This window comes from Cebus imitator, unplaced genomic scaffold (assembly GCF_001604975.1).
Source record: "Cebus imitator isolate Cc_AM_T3 unplaced genomic scaffold, Cebus_imitator-1.0 Scaffold216, whole genome shotgun sequence".
NCBI lineage: Eukaryota > Metazoa > Chordata > Mammalia > Primates > Cebidae > Cebus > Cebus imitator.
Genome location: NW_016107531.1, coordinates 1,199,656 through 1,219,719, shown reverse-complemented (window position 1 = coordinate 1,219,719; position 20,064 = coordinate 1,199,656). Strand labels below are relative to the sequence as shown.

Sequence of the window (20,064 nt, the reverse complement as noted above, 5' to 3'; positions counted from 1 at the left end):
AAAAAAAAAAAAAAAAAAAAGATATTTAAAAAAAAATCTTTATCAAGCATGAGGTAGACTCTGTGAATCCTCACAAACCGCTTAAAACACACAAAGGAGTATTCCCCACTTTACAGGAGCTCCAAGAGGTAAGTCAGTTCCCTAAGATCATGTAGCTGGAAAATAGAATCAGGATTGTGACTGTGACTCAACATCCAAGGGATCAACAACCATACCCCTCTGTGAATAATTTCCTAATTTTCCTAAGCAGCACAAAACTGTCTTCATCAAGAAAGAAAATTAAGGGTGGTATTACATGGTTTCTTATAACCCCAGAAGAGAAATTAGAACAGCTCGTAGAGCAGGGTTGCCACACCACACTCAGCCACTAGGCGTCACCATTTAGCAATAACCTAGGTCCTGCCCCTCCCTCCCACCACCCCCGCACCCACAGGCTGCTCACCATTGTTGCAGTGCCGGATGCAGTCCTGCAGCACAGCCTGCCACTTGTCCTGCTCGGCTTCTGTCATCATGCAGAAATAGTAGTGACGCGCGTAAGGATGCCAGAGGATGAGCGGGAACTGTGTGGGGCACTTGAGGATGGGTGCGCTGCCCGACTTCGCTGTGGTCCCTGTGGACACAGAACCTGCTGAGCAGATACCCTCTGTGGTTGCCCTCAGAGAGCAGAGGATGGCAGAGAACTGATCCCTTGGCCCCAGCTCTGAGGGCAGGCTCAGGCCCAGAGAAGGTTGGCCTGTCCCAGGCTGACCAGCGAGCTGGGGGATACGGAGCAGCCTTCTTTCTGGCTGTCCTTCTCAGCTCCAAACCCGAGTCCAGCATCTGTGCAGACCCATTTCTTTCTTTTTTTTGAGATGGAGTCTTGCTCTGTCACCAGGCTGGACTGCAGTAGCACCATCTTGGCTCACTGCGGCCTTCAACCTCTGCCTCCCGGGTTCAAGCTATTCCCCTGCCTCAGCCTCCCAAGTAGCTGGGACTACAGGCGCATGCCACCACGCTCAACTAATTTTTTGTATTTTAGTAGAGAAGGGGTTTCACCATGTTGGCCAAGATGGTCTTGATCTCCTGACCTCATGATCTGCCCACCTTGGGCTCCCAAAGTACTGGGATTACAAGCATGAGCCACCACGCCTGGCGAGAACCATTTCTCAGAATGGGTAATAAGTCACATCCACCCACTCTTGGGTAAGGTTCTAAACTCTGTAAAGCAAAAACAACACAAGGTCGGAGGCCCCAGGATCAAGAGCCAAGCACTACCTTCTTGGGTTTCCCTTCAAATTTTGGCTGTGGAGGCCAAAGTGTGGCTTAAGTGTTCACATGGGGAGGGAGGCATGTGGGAGGAACAAAATACAGCAAAAGGAATTTTTCCCTCCTTAGATTTCATTCTCAAGGATATGTAAGATCCAGCGAGATAGCTGGTCCTGGGCTATGACCCTGCCACTGTTGTTAAGAATACAACGATAACAGTTATTCTCTCTGCCCTGGCTCTGGGTTGGGCTGTGCTGGGCACACAGCCCCTCCAGGGTCCACACAACACCCTGAGGGCAGTCCTCTTAGTGCCTGTGCTTTGTAGGCACTGAAGCGGCTGAGATTCAGAGAGGGGAGTGACTCACCCGAGCAGACACAGTGAGACAAAGCCAGACTCACACTGGAATCCAGGATGCCGCTCACCCAAGCCCTCCATCACCACAGAATTAAAGCAAGGCTCTTTCAAGTCCCTGAGGCACAAACTGCCCCCTAGGTGGGCATGTCCCCTGCCCCCTGCCCCCTGGTTCCCAGGGATCATCAGAGAGGCCAGTGTTGTTCCTGTAAGGCTGCTGGGGAATTTCAGCCAAGGTGAAGCAAAAGCAGGATACCAAGAAGAGTAAGTCATGACACATACGGTGGTGACTCACAGATTTACAAGGCAAGGGTCACCAGACATCTCCCAGGAGGCCCTCAAGGACTTAGGGAGATGGGAAAGGCAGACGGCGAGGTCCCCATTCACAGCTCTAGGACTAGCTGGTCTCTCTGCAAATGTGGGTCTGAAAGCAATGGGCTCAGGGCCACCGCTCCCCTGGCCAGCTCCGCAGGCCTGTGGAGGGCTTCGTGGCCTGGGGTGGGTGCTTCTTTACCTGGTAAGGAGTTGCCAACAAGCTCCAGGTATTGGTCCACGGAAGTGAGGATTTTGTAGCCTGCACTGTTGATGACAGCTCGTGGTGGGACCTGCCGCTCATAGGCCTGAGGAAAGCAAGAGAAATGATCCCTGAGGGTTCAGGGTGTGGCCAAGCCCAACTCCCACCTGGCTTCAGGGCCCTACTCAGTGTGGCCCAGAGTAAAGAGGAGAAGGGGAAAGAAAAGGCAAGAGAGGAACAGAGGGAAGAGTGTGACTATCATGGTGATTAGAGCAGAATGGTATAGCAACCTAGACCCCGGCTCTGGGCTGAATTCCTAGCTCCACTGGGTAGTGTCTGTGTGATGCTGAGGATAAAGTTCCTTAAATGCCTGAGCTTCAGCTTCCTCATCATAAAACCAGGGAATCAAGAATATTCAGGATGAGGAAAACATTTTTAAATAAAAATAAAACCAGGGTAATAACCATTCCTGCCTCACAGAGCCATGTGAGGATTGAGTGAGCTAATTGGTGGTGCCTGGCACACCACAGGAACTCAGCGAGCTTGGCCGAGGTGTTGTTCTTACTGCTGCTACTGTTGCTATTGCCTCTGTTGCCAGCAGCTCCACTAGTTATTTCTTACACATCAGGCCCTGTGCTAAAGGCATTGCATGCTTCATTTCACAGAATTCTCCCAATCCAAAACACGAACACCCACAACTTCACATAGCTGGGAAGTAGCAGAACTAGGACATGAACAGGACTATTTGTCTCCAGAGCCTAGGGTATTTGACAATTACCCTGGACTGCCCCCACCAACTTCCTAGGTTCTGAGCATCACATAAATGTCCTCTGGAGGAGAATTTGCTCCAGAAACTTACACCAGTAGCAGGGGGTGAAAGCAGTTTTGATGGAATAGCTCATATAGCAGGGCTGCCATGCTACTCCCTGCCACTAGGTGTCACTATACAACCCAGTTCCTGAAAGTGGCTCAGCATCTGTAGGGCACTGATTTGCAAAACATGGTCCCAGATCTTCAACGCCACCCTAGAACTTATTAGAAATGCAAATACTGGCTCCATCCTAGATCTGAATCAAACTTGGAATGGGGGGTGAAAGCCCAGCATCCGGTCTTTCAACGAGCCCTCTAGTGAATGGGATGCCCTACCATTTGAGAACCACTACTCTGGGGCACGGGGTTGTTCCTGACTTTATGCTGCTCTAACACTGATCTGCCCTGAAATACAGGGCAGAGGCCTGTTCTTCTGGCTGCTCTGGAGAAACGTGCAATTGAAGAAATCAGGTCTGTGGCTCAACCAGGTGGGGCTTTCCCGAGGGTTCAAGGAAAAGACAAGGCATAATCCTCCCGGAGAGGCAGGAAGCCCAGTGAGAAAGGAGGTGGCAGGAGGAAGGGGCTCAGCGCCCTGGAGCTGGAAGGACTGGAGAGAGGTTAGAGGGATGGGGAGGAGTGAGTGACAGTTGGTTATGAGGGACAGGAGTCAGCGGTATTCCCCAGAGATGAAGAATGGGCTGCTGTCCAGAGTGCACCCAGGGCAGCCTGCAGGTTGGGTGAGGGGAGGCGCTGAGGTTGCGCTCTGGCCCTGGTGACCACGTGCGGGCTGTGAGGGTGGCTTCTGGGGCCGAAGTTTCCGACTGGGGAGGAGGCACACATGGAGAAGGCGAGGAGGCTCAGCGCGGCGCCGGGGCGGCCTCACCACTTTGTTGTCGTAGAGCACCAGCCCGTAGTTGTGGGGCACGAGGCTGAAGCGGTTCCTCCACTTCTTGCTGTCCTCCTGGTACTGGAAGAGGTTCCCCGAGAAAATGATGCGCTCGTCCAGTGGCACCTGTGGGCAGGAGGGGGCAGGGAATGAGGCCCAGATCGGGGGCTGGGGGAGCGCTCCCCATGAAGCTGACAGACCAGCCAGCAGAGCCTGTGTGCAAGCCCCTGGCCTAGTACGCCCTCCACTTTGGATCTCCCAGGGTCCTCCCAAAGCCTCTGAAGCCTGGCTGCCTCTCACCCATTCTGCAGATGAGAAGATTGAGGCTCAGAGCTGTGGAGGGGCTCACCCAGGGTCCAGGCAGGGTGGCGATACCAGGACTTGAACCCAGGACAGGAACCCACCTACTGCACCAGGCTGCTCCTCACCCACCTACAGCTGCAGCACCAGTGCCCTGCGGTCGCTCCAGGTGCAGGGGACACACCCACAGGCCAGGACTTCAACGGCCCCAGTGCCTGGGCAAGTCTATCCCTGGCCCTAGGCCTCCATTTCCCCTCAGGGCAATGACGACTTGAACAAGGTGGTTCCAGAGAATCTCCCAGCTCTGATGGCTGATGAGACGGCCTCCCTCAATCTGGGTGGGGATGGACAGTGCCTCTCTCTGGGGGTGTTTGATGTCTGACCTGAGTCCTGGCAGGCTGGTGACCTAAGTAGGCTGGTAACCTAAGTGGGCTGCAAAACGCCAGGACCTTCCTGCAAAGCCCAACTCTGCCTGACTCCCAGCGTGTCTCGTCACTTTGAGCATCAGTTTCCTCAGCTGTAAAATGGGAATCATAAGAGTTGGCACCTGACAGGCAGGTGCTTAATACACAGGACCGCCATGACCACTACTAGTAGGACTCAGCATCTGTGACAGCTTCCCAGCCCCAGGGACTGACTTATCCGGGAATGGGGAAGGGGGATTTTTAAACCAGGGTTGGGGGTCCAAGCGGAAGCTATGGCCAGGTGTAAGGTGTCCTGAGCAGACAAGCACCAGGAAGCTTCTGGAAGGAGAGAGACCACAATGGGAGAGGCTTCATCTTGGATGTGAGGGAATCCAGGGAAGTACAGTGTTCCTCTGTTTCTTAGCAAATTCTATTTGTCCTACAATAAACAAGGTGCCTTTGGCCTGACATGGTGGCTCACGCCTGTAATCTCAGCACTTGGGGAGGCCGAGGCGGACAGATCACCAGGTCACAAGTTCAAGACCAGCCTGGCCAACATGGTGAAACCCCATCTCTACTAAAAATAGAAAAATTAGCCAGGCATGTTGGCGCATGCCTATAATCCCAGCTACTCGGGAGGCTGAAGCAGGAGAATTGCTTAAACCCAAGAGGCAGAGGTTGTGGTGAGCCGAGATCGAGCCACTGCACTCCAGCCTGGGCAACAAGAGTGAAACTCTGTCTCAAAAATAAACAAGGTGCCTTTGCAAAAAGAAACAATTCTCCGAAGCAGTCATGGGAGAAAGGGTGATTGCCACTGTGCCTGCACCTTCCTGGCATCCTGGCTCTGCCCAGGCCCATCCTCGCAGTCCTGTCTCCTCTTGGCCCTGCGCACCCTTCACCGTGTCCCCCTCTCCCCACTCCCTCCCTGCTGCTTTTCAAGGGGAAACACAAAACACTCCTGGAGGAGAGCCCATTGTGCTCACACAATAGGACCTGCAGGCTTCTTCCTACCAGGGACGAAAATATTTACAGGAAAAGAAAATGGTTCCCCTACCACCCTCCACCCCACACACAGTGGGCTTTGCCCAAGGCACGGAGCTGCCCTCAGTGGTCTATATATAAACTTCCCACACCCAGCTCAAATCCCTGTCTTTTCTAGAAAGAGCAGAGAGCTCTCATAACACCCTAGCAAGAGGCCTCTGGTTTTCCTCTTCCTCCCTGTTTCGGGCAGGAGCCCCAGGACATAGGGACGCGAACTCAGGGACAGGGCCAGTCCCAGCAGGAGGCTGTGCAGAAGTGGGCTAGTGATGGAGGCAGGCTCAACAACCCCCACCACCCAGTCCGCCCCCAGATCCCAGGGAGCTCGCAATGGGTGGCTGGCTGTGGGTTTGGGTTTTATTTTTAAGACTTTCAAATGGCAGAGTCGTGTTTCGATTGGAAGGCCTGCAGGAAATGAAACAGAACTCGACAGCCCAGGCAAAATGGTTTAGACTCTGCAAAGCTCTCCAATGCCTCAGTCAGAGACAGCACAGGCCCCAAGGTCATAGACAACCAGGACTCCTGTCTTGGCACCACCACCCACCGCCAGAGCCTGGACAAGCAGCTCTGCCCCTCTGAGCCTCAATGTCCACATCTGTGATGCCCGCATCATCATAGCCCCTCCCTTAGAGTGGGGCCAGGTGGCTGAGCAAACAATATAGGCACAAGACAATTGCTGTTTTAGCCAGGCACAGTGGCTCACACCTGTAATCCCAACACTTTGGGAGGCCAAGGCAGGCAGATCCTGAGGTCAGGAGTTCGAGACCAGCTTGGCCAACATGCTGAAAACCTGTCTCTACTAAAAATACAAATAATTAGCTGGGTGGGTGGCGGACACCTGTAGTCCCAGCTAGTGGGGAGGCTGAGGTACGAGAATCACTTGAACCCGGAAGGCAGAGGTTGCAGTGAGCCGGGGTCGTGCCACTGCTCTCCAGCCCGGGTGACAGAGTGAGACTGTCTAAAAAAAAAAGCAAAAAACAAACAAAAAGACAACTGCTGTTTGATTATTCTTATTTTTGTTGTGTTATCATTATCACTATTTTTATTTTTTTATTTTGTTCTCTATGAGAACGAATTTGGTTCAAATTTTATTGTATTCTATTGTTTCTAATAAAAACCATTGTTAGTATTAATCACCAGTGGTGATAAAAACATCTCTAGTATTATGATGTTATTGTGACTTTACACTGTGATAATCTGTTTCCTGAGTGGCAAAATAAGACCAAAAATACCTGCTTTTCAGGGATTGTGGGTGAGTGATTTCGTTTCACTCTCCTTGCTTACATGTTGCTATTTTTCTATAATAAATACACACTCCTGCCTCCCCAGAGTAAATGGGGCCTCACGCAGAGGAAATGCTTAACGCCCTCAGCTGGCGCCCGCTTGTCTTAGATTATTAAGACTTGAGCTGCCTGTGACATTTCTTTCCAGACAGGGGAGCCATTCTGGCCCCACTCACCTGGGCTGAGTCCAAGGCCTCATTTCCTTCCTTTCCTACAATACAGGTGCAAACCTGCCAGACACCCAGGCCAGGCCACAGCAGGGCCCCTCTGCTGCCACGGGGTTAAGAGGTTACCACGACACTGGGGAAGAGGCAACCTTTTCTGGATCCAAAAGCAAAGGTGATGCTCTGAGTAGCTCCAACACACGGTCCTGATCTCCCTCTACCAGGCAGGCTGCAGTCACAGCAGAAAGGGCCCTGTGTGGGCCCTGCCTCCACCATCCTGAAGGAGCCACTTAAAGGCTCAGCCCTGGCCAGGTCCATCAGCTCAGGCCTGTAACCTCAGCACTTTGTGAGGGCGAGGTGGGAGCATCTCCCGAGTCCCACCCCCGGCCCCGTGTCTGAGTCAATCACAGGTTCCTTTTCCCAGAAGGCTTTGCCAGCCCCCTCTGGCCCATACGGACCCTCAGGCTGGAGCCAGGCTTCTTCCAGGCCCTCACTTGACAATTATTTCCTTAGCAAACAGCATCCTACTATTTATAACATAGCAGATCATGAGGCCAGTGACAGCACCTTCCCTGTTCAGGCACAGCCACCCTGGGAAGGAGGTGTTCTCCTCCCATTTGACAGAGGAGTCAACTCAGGCTTAGGGGAGGAGCTTGCCTTGAATCGGAGACTATCAATACTCTAGAGCCCCAGCTCTGATGGTGGGGGAGGTGAGCTGGGAGGAGTCACCCATGGTGACTGAAGGGATCTCAACACCACGACCTGGGTTACCCACGCATTCAGAAGTGGGAAGGAGGCTAGGCGTGGTGGCTCCTGCCTGTAATCCCAGCACTTTTGGGGGACTGCAGCTGAAGGATCACTTGAGCCCGGGAGTTTGAGACCAGCCTGGGCAACACAGCAAAAGCCCATCTCTACAAAAAATACAAAAATTAGCTGAGAGTGGTGGTGTACACCTGCAGTCCCAGTAACTGGGGAGGCTGAGGTGGGAGGATCACTTGAGCTGGAAAGGTTGAGGCTGCAGTGAGCCATGATTGCACCACTGCACTCCAGCCTGGGCAACAGCAAAACCCTGTCTCAAAAAAAATTAATAGGCCAGACATGGTGGCTCATGAGGTGGGCAGATCACATGAGGCCAGGAGTTTAAGACCAGCCTGGCCAACATGGTGAAACCCATCTCTACTAAAAACACACACACAAAAAAACCTGGATATGGTAGTGCTTGCCTGTGGTCCCAGCTACTCAGGAGGCTGAGACATGAGAATGGTTTGAACCCGGATGCAGAGGTTGCAATGGGCTGAGATTGCACCACTGCACTCCAGCCTAGGTGACAGAGCAAGACTCTGTCTCAAAAAATAATAAACAAGAGACCAGGTGAGGTGACTCATGCCTGTAATCCCAGCAGTTTGGGAGGCTAAGGCAGGTGGATCATGAGGTCAGGAGTTTGAGACTGGCCTGGCCAATATGGTGAAGCCTCATCTCTACTAAAAATATGAAAATTAGCTGGGTGTGGTGGTGAGCACTTGTAGTCCCAGCTGCTCGGGAGGCTGAGGCAGGAGAATCGCTTAACTTGGGAAGTGGAGGCTGCAGAGAGCCAAGACTGTGCCATTGCACTCCAGCCTGGGTGACAGAGCGAGACTCTGTCTCAAAAAAAGAAAAAAAAAAAAAAGCAGCAGCCTGGGGAGGGGGGGTGCTTAAAGGCCATCACAGTAACAAGGAAAACTGAGGCCCAGAAAAGTCAAGTTACTCCCCTGAGGCCCCATGGCGAGAGGCAGCAGAACCCACCCCAGCCCTCCCAGCACCTCTCACCTTGCGCCAGAGCAGCTGGGCCTGCGGCAGCCCCGTGCCCTCGATCTCGTGGCGCATGCTATTGAAGAGAGCCACGCCATACTGGTCTTCATAGAACTGGAGGAACTCCGTCAGAATCTTCCCGGTTTTTTCTGGAAGAGAAGAACAAACAGGAGTTTGAGGTCCTCAGGGAAGCTGATGCATCTCAATCCTCCCCCAGATTCCTGCATGTGGAATTGTTTGCACAAGCTCCTCGCGCTCATCTGTGCTGAATTTCTGGCCAGAGCCGCGAGTTTCCTGTGAAAACCAAGGACCTTGGTAAAGGGTGAACCTCCAGATGGGTAAGTGGGCAATGGCCATAGACAGAGAATCAAAGCTCACAAATGCAAACGGAACCAAGACTCCATTTCCTCTCGTCACACTGGTGGGGACGTGCAAAAACAGGCCATGTCACCCAGAGCTGGGGGTGTCAGGAATGGGGACAGCCGTTTTTCGGGGGTGGGTGTCCAGTCCTTCGATGCTCCCACCTCTAGGAATCTATACCATAGAACGAAGCGCAGGAGGCCAAGGAGGTGAACATGCACTGAGGCCACAGCGCAGGGAGGCGGCGGGGAGCAGCTGAACGTGGTCTCTAGAGATGATCGGTATATACTGGTTCACCCAGGACGGGAAAAAGTAAAAAGATGGAGGGGGCCGGGTGTGGTGGCTCCCAGCACTTTTAGAGGCCGAGGTGAGTGGATCAACTGAGGTCAAGGGTTCTAGACCAGCCTGGCCAAGACGGCAAAACCTTGTCTCTATTAAAAAATACAAAAGTTAGCCAGGTGTGGTGGCAGGCACCTGTCATTTCAGCTACTCAGGAGGCTGAGGCAGGAGAATCACTGGAACCTGGAAGGCGGAGGTTGCAGTGAACCAAGATTGCACCATGTACTCCAGCCTGGGTGACAGAGCGAGACCCTGTCTCAAAAAATACCCATACTAGTAATAAGTATATAAGAGAATAAAATCACTTAGGATTGTGTCGCAAATGGAGTAATCCGGGAGGGGAGGGTGGGCGGATAGCAAGGGTTGAGCCCTTGCACAACCGCGTCGGCAATACATTAAAAATACAAAAAAAAAAAAAAAAAAAAAAAAATGGCGGGACCTAGCCTGATAGGTGCCAATAAAAGGGAGCTTGTGCTCCATTAAGTAAAGCAAGCAAGTGACAGAGTCACCTGTTGACTATTATCTCATTAAAAAAAACTCTTTCTGGCCAGGTGCAGTGGCTCACACCTATAATCCCAGCACGTTGGGAGACTAAGGCAGGTGTATCGCTTGAGCCCAGGAGTTTGAGACCAGACTAGGCAACACACCAAGACCATGTCTCTACAAAAACAAAAGTTTGGCCAGGTGCAGTGGCTCACACCCGTAATCCCAGCACTTTGGGCGGTCGAGGTGGGTCACTTGAGGTCAGGAGTTCGAGACCAGCCTGGCCAACATGGCGAAACCCCATCTCTACTAAAAATACAAAAATTAGGCGTGGTGGCAGGTGCCTGTAAACCCAGCTACTCAGGAGGCTGAGGCAGGAGGATCACTTGAACCTGGGAGGCGGAGGTTGCAGTGAATCAAAATTGTGCCACTGCACTTTAGCCTGGGTGACAGAGCAAGACTCTGTCTCAAGAAAGAAAAAAAAAAAAATTAGCCAGGTGTGGCAGCATGTGCCTATAGTCCCAGCTGTTCGGGAGGCTGAGGTAGCAGGATCACTGAAGCCAGGGGAGGTCGCGGCTACAGTGAGCTATGATCGTGCCACTGCACTCCAGCCTGGGCAACAGCACGACCCTGTCTCAACACACATAACAAAACCATAACTGCTCCTGTTTGTGCATATAGATGTCTTAGGCTTGGGCGCTTGGAGGAGGTCTGGAGGGCAGCATGCCAGGCTGGGAAGGGCAGGACCGCTGGGTGTGGGAGTGGGGCACACAGAGTGAGCTTCATTTTCGATTGCCTTTTATAGCATTCGAATTATTTTATAATCACAATTCCTTTCATAATAAAAAATAAACATTCCACAAGTAATGCCTCTTCAAAGTGAACACCCTTTCTGCTTTCACTGGCCGTTTGCTCCTGTCTCCTAAGCGGTTTCTGAATGGAGCTGAGTGTTATGGCCTTGAGAGGCTCAGGCCACATCAGGCTCAGTATGTGTGCTTCCGGGCACTCCAGGTTCAGATGAAGGACAAGGCCCAGAGAGGGTCTTGGACCCATGAGGGGAGACAATTCCTGTTCCTAAGAAGCTGCAGCTCTCGTCCCCACTGGGACCTGTGCTGGCCCACTGTGTGGCTCTCCTCTCTGGGCCTCAGTTTCCCCCCACACACTGAGAGGCTGGATTTGATGATGGACAGGCCCTGTCCCCTCTGACAGTCTTGGATTCCAGGTTTCAAAGACCTGGTCCTTTCTCAGAAGGAGCTGGCAGGACCCTGCCCCTCCCTCGCCCAGTCTCCAGGTACCAAGGGCACCTGGCTAGGATGACACCTCATACCATCCTCTCCATAGCTCTGTGAGGTAGCACCGTGTTATCCCCACTGTACAGAGGAGGTAACTGAGGTCCAGGGAGGTTAAGTCGCTCGCACAAGATCACACAGCCAGTGGGTGGTGGAGCTAGGATGCAGTCCCAGGTCCCTGCCAGGAGGTGGTGGCCTGGGAGGGCTGAGAGTACATGTCACGTGCCACACCTCACAGCTCATACCCAGGGTACCGGGCACATGACCCTCCTGGGTGTCTGCCCACACCCTGGGCCCTGCCTCAGTGATGGGGGTAGGGGGATGTCCCCCAACCCCTCTCCACAGACCCTGTCCCTCCCTGTGCTCCCCTTTCCTAGAATGAGGTTATGTCTGTCCAGATTCCAGTTTTGGGGGAGGAAGGGAGAACAAATGAGGAATTTGCTTTGAACGCCTGTTTTTTTAAAAACCATAAACAACCAGAACTCTCTCCGAGACCCATGGGAATTGTTTTGAAAAATGATGAGGCAGAGAGGGAGCAGGTGGAAGAGAGTCACACACTGGGGCTGATAGAGAAAAGAGGGTGGAAGCTGACAGTAACATCGGTACCATTGTTGTCATCTTCATCGCCACCATCTACAGGGCACGAAACCCGTGCTGCAGCAGGTTTTCCGCATGTGAACCCAGAGAATCTCCACAAGAACCCCAGGGAGCCAGTGCTGCTATTTTCCTATTTCCCAGATGAGGAGTTCAGCCACGCACCCCCTGGGTATTCTATCAGTGTGGCCGGCAGGATGGGCAGGCTTGGGCCTGCAGGTCTCGGGGGCCCCAGCCAGCCCCGGTGCATCCAGCCTGCAGACAGAGCATTCTTTCCACACAGAGCGTTATTTCCTGAAGGGCTAGAGTCTGCCCTGGAAGGAGCTGCCATGGCTGTGAGGACTCACACCCAGCTCTGCCTGACTGCAGCCCATGCTCACTGCCCGGACAGCACGGCCCAGATATCGAGTCCAGGCAGGGAGTAGCTGGGTTCAGAAGGACCCCTGTGCAGAGCTGGGGAGAACACAAGAGGGCAAGATAGAGCCAGGAGAAGGCCCAGGCATGTCCCATCAAGGGACAGTTGAGGCCCAAGTTGGGCAAGGCTGTGGACCGGAGAGGAAGGTGCTGGAAGCTCTGAGGAAGGGAGGGATGGGAGCGTGGGGACCCGCTACCCTTCAGGGCAGGAGCTGAATGTCAAGGTGGGAGCTGAAGGTCAAGTCTCTGGGCCAGGGTGGTGCTGGGCCAAGGGGGCCCAGGCAAGAGCCAGGGGTCCATGGATGCAGTTCCCTCTGGGTCTCTCACGTTGGCCCCAGGTGGAGCCAGAGTCGCTCACTGCCCAGCCTTGCTCTCAGAATTCAGGAGCCAAGTGGGTCAGGTAGGGAGGGCTGGAACTCTGCTGGAGGGTCTGGTCTCCTTTTGCTCACCACTGGATCGTGGGCACTGGGCCTGGCACAAACAGATGTCAGGGAGGGGTTGGAAGAGTGGGGGTTGGTCCAGCGACCAAATAGTTACTAAGTCCAAACAAGGGAAGGCGTCAGGGTGGGCTTTGGGGGGAAACTGAGGGAGCAGCAGACTGGAGGTAGGGGGATGGCATCAGCAAGGGGTCAAGGACCTTAAGGATGGTGCCCAGGCAGCACCGGGAAGCCAGCCCTGCTCAGCAGAAGGGTGGCTGCCAAGGCAAGCTGGAAAGGAAGGACCGTGGGGAACAGGGCCACGGACGGCTTCTTGGCACATTCTCCCAAGCACATTCTTGAGAGATGTCTTCAGCCAGCGTGGAAAGAACCGCCATGTGCTTAGTACAGAGGAAGCAACCCAGATACGCAGAAGATGAGGACTCGGGCACTGGGGGCCCCAGGTATGGAGACCAGAGGGACCCAAAAGGCCAGCAGCACTCGGAGGGGCCTAGCCTGGACGAAGGGTTTGCAGAGGCCTTCCTGGCCAGGCCCTGTTGGAAGAGGACCCAGGTGGGCACTGCAACCCTGGCGGGAGCCCAAACATAGTAACCAGCCAGACCACGGCCTCACCTGCTGAGCTCTGGGGCCACCACCCAGGCGGCCCCCACCCAGTACCCTACTTCTTCCCCCCTGCCCAGTACCCCACTTCTTCCCCCACCCAGTACCCCACTTCTTCCCCCACCCAGTACCCCACTTCTTCCCCCTGCCCAGTACCCCACTTCTTCCCCCACCCAGTACCCCACTTCTTCCCCTGCCCAGTACCCCACTTCTTCCCCCACCCAGTACCCCACTTCTTCCCCCGACCCAGTACCCCACTTCTTCCCCTGCCCAGTACCCCACTTCTTCCCCCGACCCAGTACCCCATTTTTCCTTCATGCTCCCTGCAGTGGCTCTCTCCCTGGCATTGTCACTTCAGGATTTTACAACTCAAATTCCCACGCGGCATCCTGGCCTGGGTGTCTGTGGGGGTCCCAAGCCCAGGCACCCCTCTTTCCTCCACACTTGCCCACAGCACCTCTTCCCATTTCCTGCCACAGCCTCTGGAGACCCACACACCATGGATTTGGGGCAGATGTTGAACAAGGCCTCCAACACTCAGCCTTGCCACCCTGTTAGGGGAATGTGAGCCAGAGAGGGTGAGCACCTAAGCTAGGTCACACAGCCAGACGGAGGCAATCAGGTTCCAGCCATAGCCGGCTGCATGCCTCCCTCCTGGTCCTGGCTCTGGCCACTGTCTACAGGGCCCCAAAGGCCCCTCTACCTCCCCTTAGAGGGCAGAGAGGAAACGGGCTGTGGCCCCATCTGCAGAGGCAGGGCTGGCCCGCAGGTCCCGGAGGCCTCGGCTAGTAGGAGCGATCACTCGCTTCTGCGGGCTACAGAGAGGCTGGGGCGGGGCGGTCTGAGGTGTGTGCCAGCCTCGTCGCCTTCCACATTTTCTCATCCATCCTGCCTCCCTGCACTGACTCAGCCCAGGTGCTGCTGGCGAGAAGGCAGGGGATGGAGGGGGCATCCATCCCCTGACAGAGTCTGTCCCACAGTTCCAGGTGCCCGGCCTCCTGGTGAGGAGCTGGGAGTCAGGGCCAGAGTCCCCGCCCGGCCACAGGCCAGCCCTGCAAGCGCCTGACTGTCTCGGAGCCCCCGTTCTTCCTCTGTAAATGGGCCTCTCCGAAGAAGCCGTTCGGAGCTCTGCACTCGCAGGAGGAGGATAGCGCTTGAGGTGCTCGGCCCCAGGCCTCCACAAATGTCACTGTCGATCACCACAGCCCTCAGCTTAGGACAGCAGTCCCAAGAGACTGTGAAATGTTTATTAGCAGTGTAACTTTTATAGTTTGAAATGATCCAATAAAGATTTGTTTTCTGAAGAACTGGGACAAGAATCACAAAATAAAAATAATGATAAGGGGCTTTGCACAGATAAAGATCAAAGACGCCGGGGAGCCGAGGGAGACGGCGGGGCCCTGCATGTGGTGGGGGGTCCCACCTGACCATGGCTGGGCTCCCCTGGCTCTACCCTTAGCCTCTGCTGGCACCCAGAGCCATCGGTTGCCCCCTTTTCACCCTCTGCCAACAGGAGGTAAGGCCACCCCCATCAGACACAGGGCCCACCTGTCCTCTGCCGAACACAAACCATTCTTCAAATGGCCCCAGAGGTGAGTGCAGGGAAATCAAACCACCACTTTACAGGTGTATGAACCGACGCTCAGAGCAAGTAAACGGCTCAAGAAAGGCCACTCTGCCAGTCCACAAAACCTGCTGAGACCCCTCGCAGGCTGTCACCAAAGACGCCTGCCTGTAGGGGTCCTGATTCCCTTCTTAGCCAACTAGGGCAGTGTGCGAATTCTGGGAGTGGAACTGAGGGTCCTGGTCTGTGCCGGAACCTCGGGGAGCCACCCCAATCCCAGGCCTCTTTCTCCACTCGGTGTCTCCATAGGCACTGGGCTGCATCCACCTCTGAAGAGGCCACTTTTGGCGATGGGGGGCCAGAGTGACACACACTTGTGGGTTTGTTGTAGAGCTGAGTCAAGCCTTTCAGCGAGTTGATTGGTTGAATAAGGGGGTGCTCTGTGGATCTTAGGGGGGTCTGCTCCCAATATGACTGGAACCTTGTCTCCAAGGGCTGCACCCCCTGGGGCTATTGAGGGTGACTAGGAAGGACCCCCTCACAAGCCAGTCTTCCTAATTCTGTCCCTGGAACCGCAGAGTTTGCCAGGGATATGTACCTGTCCACTGAAAACTTACTGCATGCTCCATAGCCTGTTGAATCCTAATGGGTATTGGTACCCCATCTTACAGATAAGAAAACTGAGACTCAGGCTAAACACGGTGGCTGCCACCCAGGAAGCGCTGTCAGTGTCACGTGGCTATTTAGAAACGCAGTGGTGCAGCTGAGTGTGGTGGTGTGCACCTGTAGTCCCAGCTACTCAGGAGGCTGAGGCAGGAGAACCACTTGAACTTGAGAGACAGAGGTTGCAGTGAGCCTAGATTGCATCACTGCACTCCAACCTGGGCAACAGAGCAAGACTCCATCTCAAAAAAAAAAGGAAAAGAAATGCAGAGTTGTGTGGCCAGGCACGGTGGCTCCCGCCTGTAATCCCAGCACTTTGGGAGGCCAAGGCGGGTGGATCACCTGAGGTCGGGAGTTCAAGACCAGCCTGACCAACATGGAGAAACCCCATCTCTACTAAAAATACAAAAATTAGCCGGGTGTGCCTGTAATCCCAGCTACTTGGGAGGCTGAGGCAGGAGAATTCTTGAACCTGGGAGGCAGAGGTTGGGGTAAGCTGAGATCGTGCCACTGCACTCCAGCCTGGGCAACAAGAGCAAAAAAATTCCATCTCAAAACAAACAAACAAACAAAACCACAGAAATTAGCCAGATGTAGGTGGCGGGCATCTGTAATCCCAGCTACTTGGGAGACTGAGGCAGGATAACTGCTTGAACCCAGGAGGTGGAGGCTGCAGTGAGCCGAGATCATACCACTGCACTCCAGCCTGGGTGACAGAGTGAGACTCCATCTCCACCCCCAAGAAAAAAAACCACACACAAAGAAATGCAGTTGTGATCACATCTGGAATTCACTATATACTTAAAATGGATACTTTATACAAAGACTGTGTATTAGAGACATCTCACAGTAGGAAAAGTTAAGGATCGAGCTGGCTGATCTTTTGGGAATGATAGGTATGTGGAAAAAAATACAATAAAGATCTAATTTGGGTCAGTCAAAAAAAAGAAAGGAAGTGAGGCTCCGAGAGACTCACTGACTCACTCAAAGACACACAGCCTAGAAGAGAAAGAGGTTGGTTTTGGACCTTGTCTCCCACCAAAGCCTGCACAGAGCCCCACCCCACAAAGCCTCTCATCCCAATGGCCCCTCACGAGGACCCACAATACCATTTTCAAAGCCCTCGTTTTCCATTCTCTTGCAGGGTTCTTGCCCAGTCACAAAAAGGAGGCAAGACAACGCTTTACTATCCTCATTTTACAGATAAGGAAACTGAGGCTCAGAGGGCAAAGTGACCTTCCTGGGCCACAGTTGGCAGGTGTCAGAGCTGGGACTGAGGTCTAGGGTCTCCAGCTCCACTGGCCCCCGTCAGGTCGGAGCTGGTGGAGAACCATCAGATCCACTGGAGCCTTACTTCTTCATCCTCACTGGGCCCTAATTTTCCTACCTTTCAAATGGGAGGGTGGGTCCCTGTCAGCTCAGCTGACGGAAAATCTCAACGACAATCTAATCAGTATTTCCCTGGCCTGAGGAACTGACCGGGATGCTGTCCTCAGCACCTCCTGTGAGCTGCTGGTGAGTCAGCTCTGACCAGCAGCTGATCACAGCCCCCTCGGGCTAGGCAGAAGGACTGAGGAGAGGACTAGGCAACCCCCAACCACCTGCAAATGAGGCACCATTTCTTCACAGACACACAGCCTCTGGGTTCAAGTCCCAGCTCTGCCACCTACAAGCTGTGTGGCCTTGGCCAAGGCACTTCCCTCTCTGAGCCTTTATTTTCCCCTCTGCAAAACAGCACAACAGTATCTACCTGATTAGGTTTTGAGAGGATTAAACGGGCTACTGAGCACAAAGCCCTTTACCCTGGCAAGAAGGGGGCACGTTACCAATGGGGACACCTATGAAGTGCCTCTTGTCAAGGTTCCTCTAACCCACAGTGAGGCCCTTGAAACAGGCTGAGCGTGCAGCCTGGCCCACCCAGGACCAGTGCCAACAGCAGCCACGGTGGCCATACGTTAATTAATCTCTGATTTTCCACACTGACAACATTAAGGACCACACTGCTTCCTGTGCAGATAGCGAGTCTGGGCAAGAACTGGGGAGGCCCCAGGGTAGCCTGGAGGCTTGGGGATCTGGGGGATGGGATATCAGGCGCACTGTGCAGATAGGGGAACTGAGGCTCAGAGAGGAGAAGGGGCTTGCTGAGCTGAGAATGGAGGAAGGAGGACAGAGGTCCTCAGAAAATGGACCTAAAAAGGCGCATCCCAGAGAGCCTCAAATGCCAAGCTAAGGAGTTCCTTCTTTGCATTCTCATGACGCTCCCCAACCCCACGACGTGCCGTACCTGTGCTAAGCATCTTACTTGGACCCATCCCCCAGTTCTTCAGCTCAACCTCAGGCCAGGTGGCATTGGTGTTGGCAGAACATTTCAGACCAGGTGACCGAGAGCTGAGTTCCTCTGCCAAGCGATGTCGCCGAGAAGAGGCAGAGGCAGGATCTGCACCCAGGTCCTGACCTGGTGCCTAAGCTTGAAACCCTGTTCCACATGGACGGTGGGCCCAAGAGGAAGAGGGCCAGCTCCCGCTGTGACCGCACCCAGCTCATGTCCACCACGGGGGCTGCATGCAGGTGCCAGTCCTGGTTTGGCCCAAGTGGAGGGCACCATGCCAGACCCATCCCTGGCTCATCTGGTCTCTCCAGTGGGCTCTGGGGACACACCTCACCCACGAGGCCCGGCCCGGTTTCAGGGTTTCAGGGCTGAGAGGTTTGCCGACTGAAACCAAGCAGATGACAGCACCCTGTAGGGTGGGGCAGGCTCAGAACCTGCCCGCCTGGTTCCCAGGGCACAGGGAGCAGGTCCAGCATGGGGAGGTAGGGGAAGGAGGGGGGCGCCGACCCCACCACCCCAGAGCCGTGGGACCAGCAGAGGCAGAGTGGGGGCAGGGACTCCATTTTCCCAGGTCTCAAAGTTGTCCAAAGCACCACCATCTCCATCATGTGCCTGGGACAGCAGAGACAGCTTGGGGTCCAGAGAGGTGGTGACACTCTCCTAGGGCCACACAGCACATCCAACAGAGCTGGATTGGCATAGCCCAGTGCCTTGCCCAGGGCCTTTCTACTCATCCCCCACCTACTGTCACAATCAACACACAATAGCAGCAGCCACTTGTCAGCACCACCTCTGTGCCCAGTATGGCACTGCACACGCACACTCACTATTTTATGCATTGTCCCCACTTCCCAGAGGAGAACACTGAGGCTCAGAGAGGCTAAACGACTTCTCCAGGGACACACAGCTTGTAAATGACATGAACTCAGAACAGGAAACCAATGTTTGGGCAAATCCATCTCACACCTGGCCTCCACGCAGCACCAGCCCCTGGGTGGCCCCGTGAGAAGGGGGGACACAGGGCTCCTGCTCAGGACCTGTAATCAGGTGGGAAGCAGCGGGGGCAGGGGGAGTAATGACAGGCTCCATCAAGCAGCAGGAGGGGACCAGCAGCCCACCCATGGGAAGAGGCTGAGCCAGCAGCCAGAAGCTGGCAGGCCAGGGAGGGACAGGTCAGCTGAGTATCCCCCAGCCAGTCAATTCCTGTCCAGAAGGGAAACAGCACCAGAGAAGGTGAGGGATGAATCCCAGATCCCTCCACAAACCACCCCTGGAAGAAGGGGTGCAATGGCAGATCCCTGGGACACCCCCCTTCTGGGCCCAAAAGAAACAGATCCTATGGGATTCCCACCCCCACCATGACCTGGCCCCCAGCAAAAGCCCAACAGGGTGAGGTAGGCTCCCCAGTGCCCAGGGGCCAGTCAAGGGCCAGTACAGCTCCCCCCAGCCTGCGCCTCTAGTCACTGCCCCCCAGACAGGCCACTCCCGTCCTGTGCCTGCCGCAGCCACCAAAATCCTGCCTACTCCATCCTGGCTGCCTCTGATCCTTCCCACACACAGGGGCCACAGGGGAGTCGCCCGAAGCTTCCTGGCTCAGAAACCTTCCAGTGGTACAGCTCTTGCCGCCTCTGGGATGGAGCTGAGCTCCTCGCCATGCCCGCGGCCCCCGAGGCGTCTGGGGTCTTGCAGAGGCTGCTACCCGTGTCCGGAGCACATTCTTCTGCCAGGCTCACTCTTTAGCCCTCCACCGTGCATCCTTCCCCTGGAAAGCCGCAGGCTGGGTGGGAGCCCCCCACCTATTCCCACAGCCCACTGCTGGCCTCCTGCTGGGTAAAGATCTGTTCCCGGTGTGACTACCACAGGCAGCACCGCTGCTCCTAGGGCAGGGCCTGGCACACAGCGGAAAAGGAAGCCACAACAACAAGCCAGAATTTCAGGCCAGACCCACCCCCAAAAGAAAGCCACCACGCCACTGAGAATAAGCCCACACACACCCCGGAGATTGCTCACCACAGAAACGGAGGCTTACCTCCAAGCAGACCCTTGGCTGGGTCCTGGGGATGAGGACATGTGCACTGCACTGTCCTTCCTTGCGAAGGTGGCTGCCACCAACATTTCCCTCCCTGATGGTCTAGGATGCCCCAAAGGGACCCTCAGCTGGGTCACCCCTTCGCTGAGGCCAGTTTTTTTTTTTTTTTTTTTTTTTTT

At 54.6% G+C, this 20,064-nt stretch overlaps 1 protein-coding gene across 1 annotated transcript in view; it reads right to left on the bottom strand.

Annotated features, from left to right (window-relative positions):
* NIBAN2 (niban apoptosis regulator 2) overlaps window positions 1-20,064 on the bottom strand; it is a 58,124-nt gene that overhangs the window by 11,989 nt on the left and 26,071 nt on the right. Inside the window, exons 2-5 of the mRNA XM_017549091.2 lie at window positions 8,803-8,933; window positions 3,805-3,933; window positions 2,112-2,217; window positions 443-610 (exon numbers count right to left, since the gene is read on the bottom strand). Coding sequence (XP_017404580.1) covers window positions 443-610; window positions 2,112-2,217; window positions 3,805-3,933; window positions 8,803-8,933 — 534 coding nt within the window. The remainder of the gene's footprint in view (window positions 1-442; window positions 611-2,111; window positions 2,218-3,804; window positions 3,934-8,802; window positions 8,934-20,064) is intronic.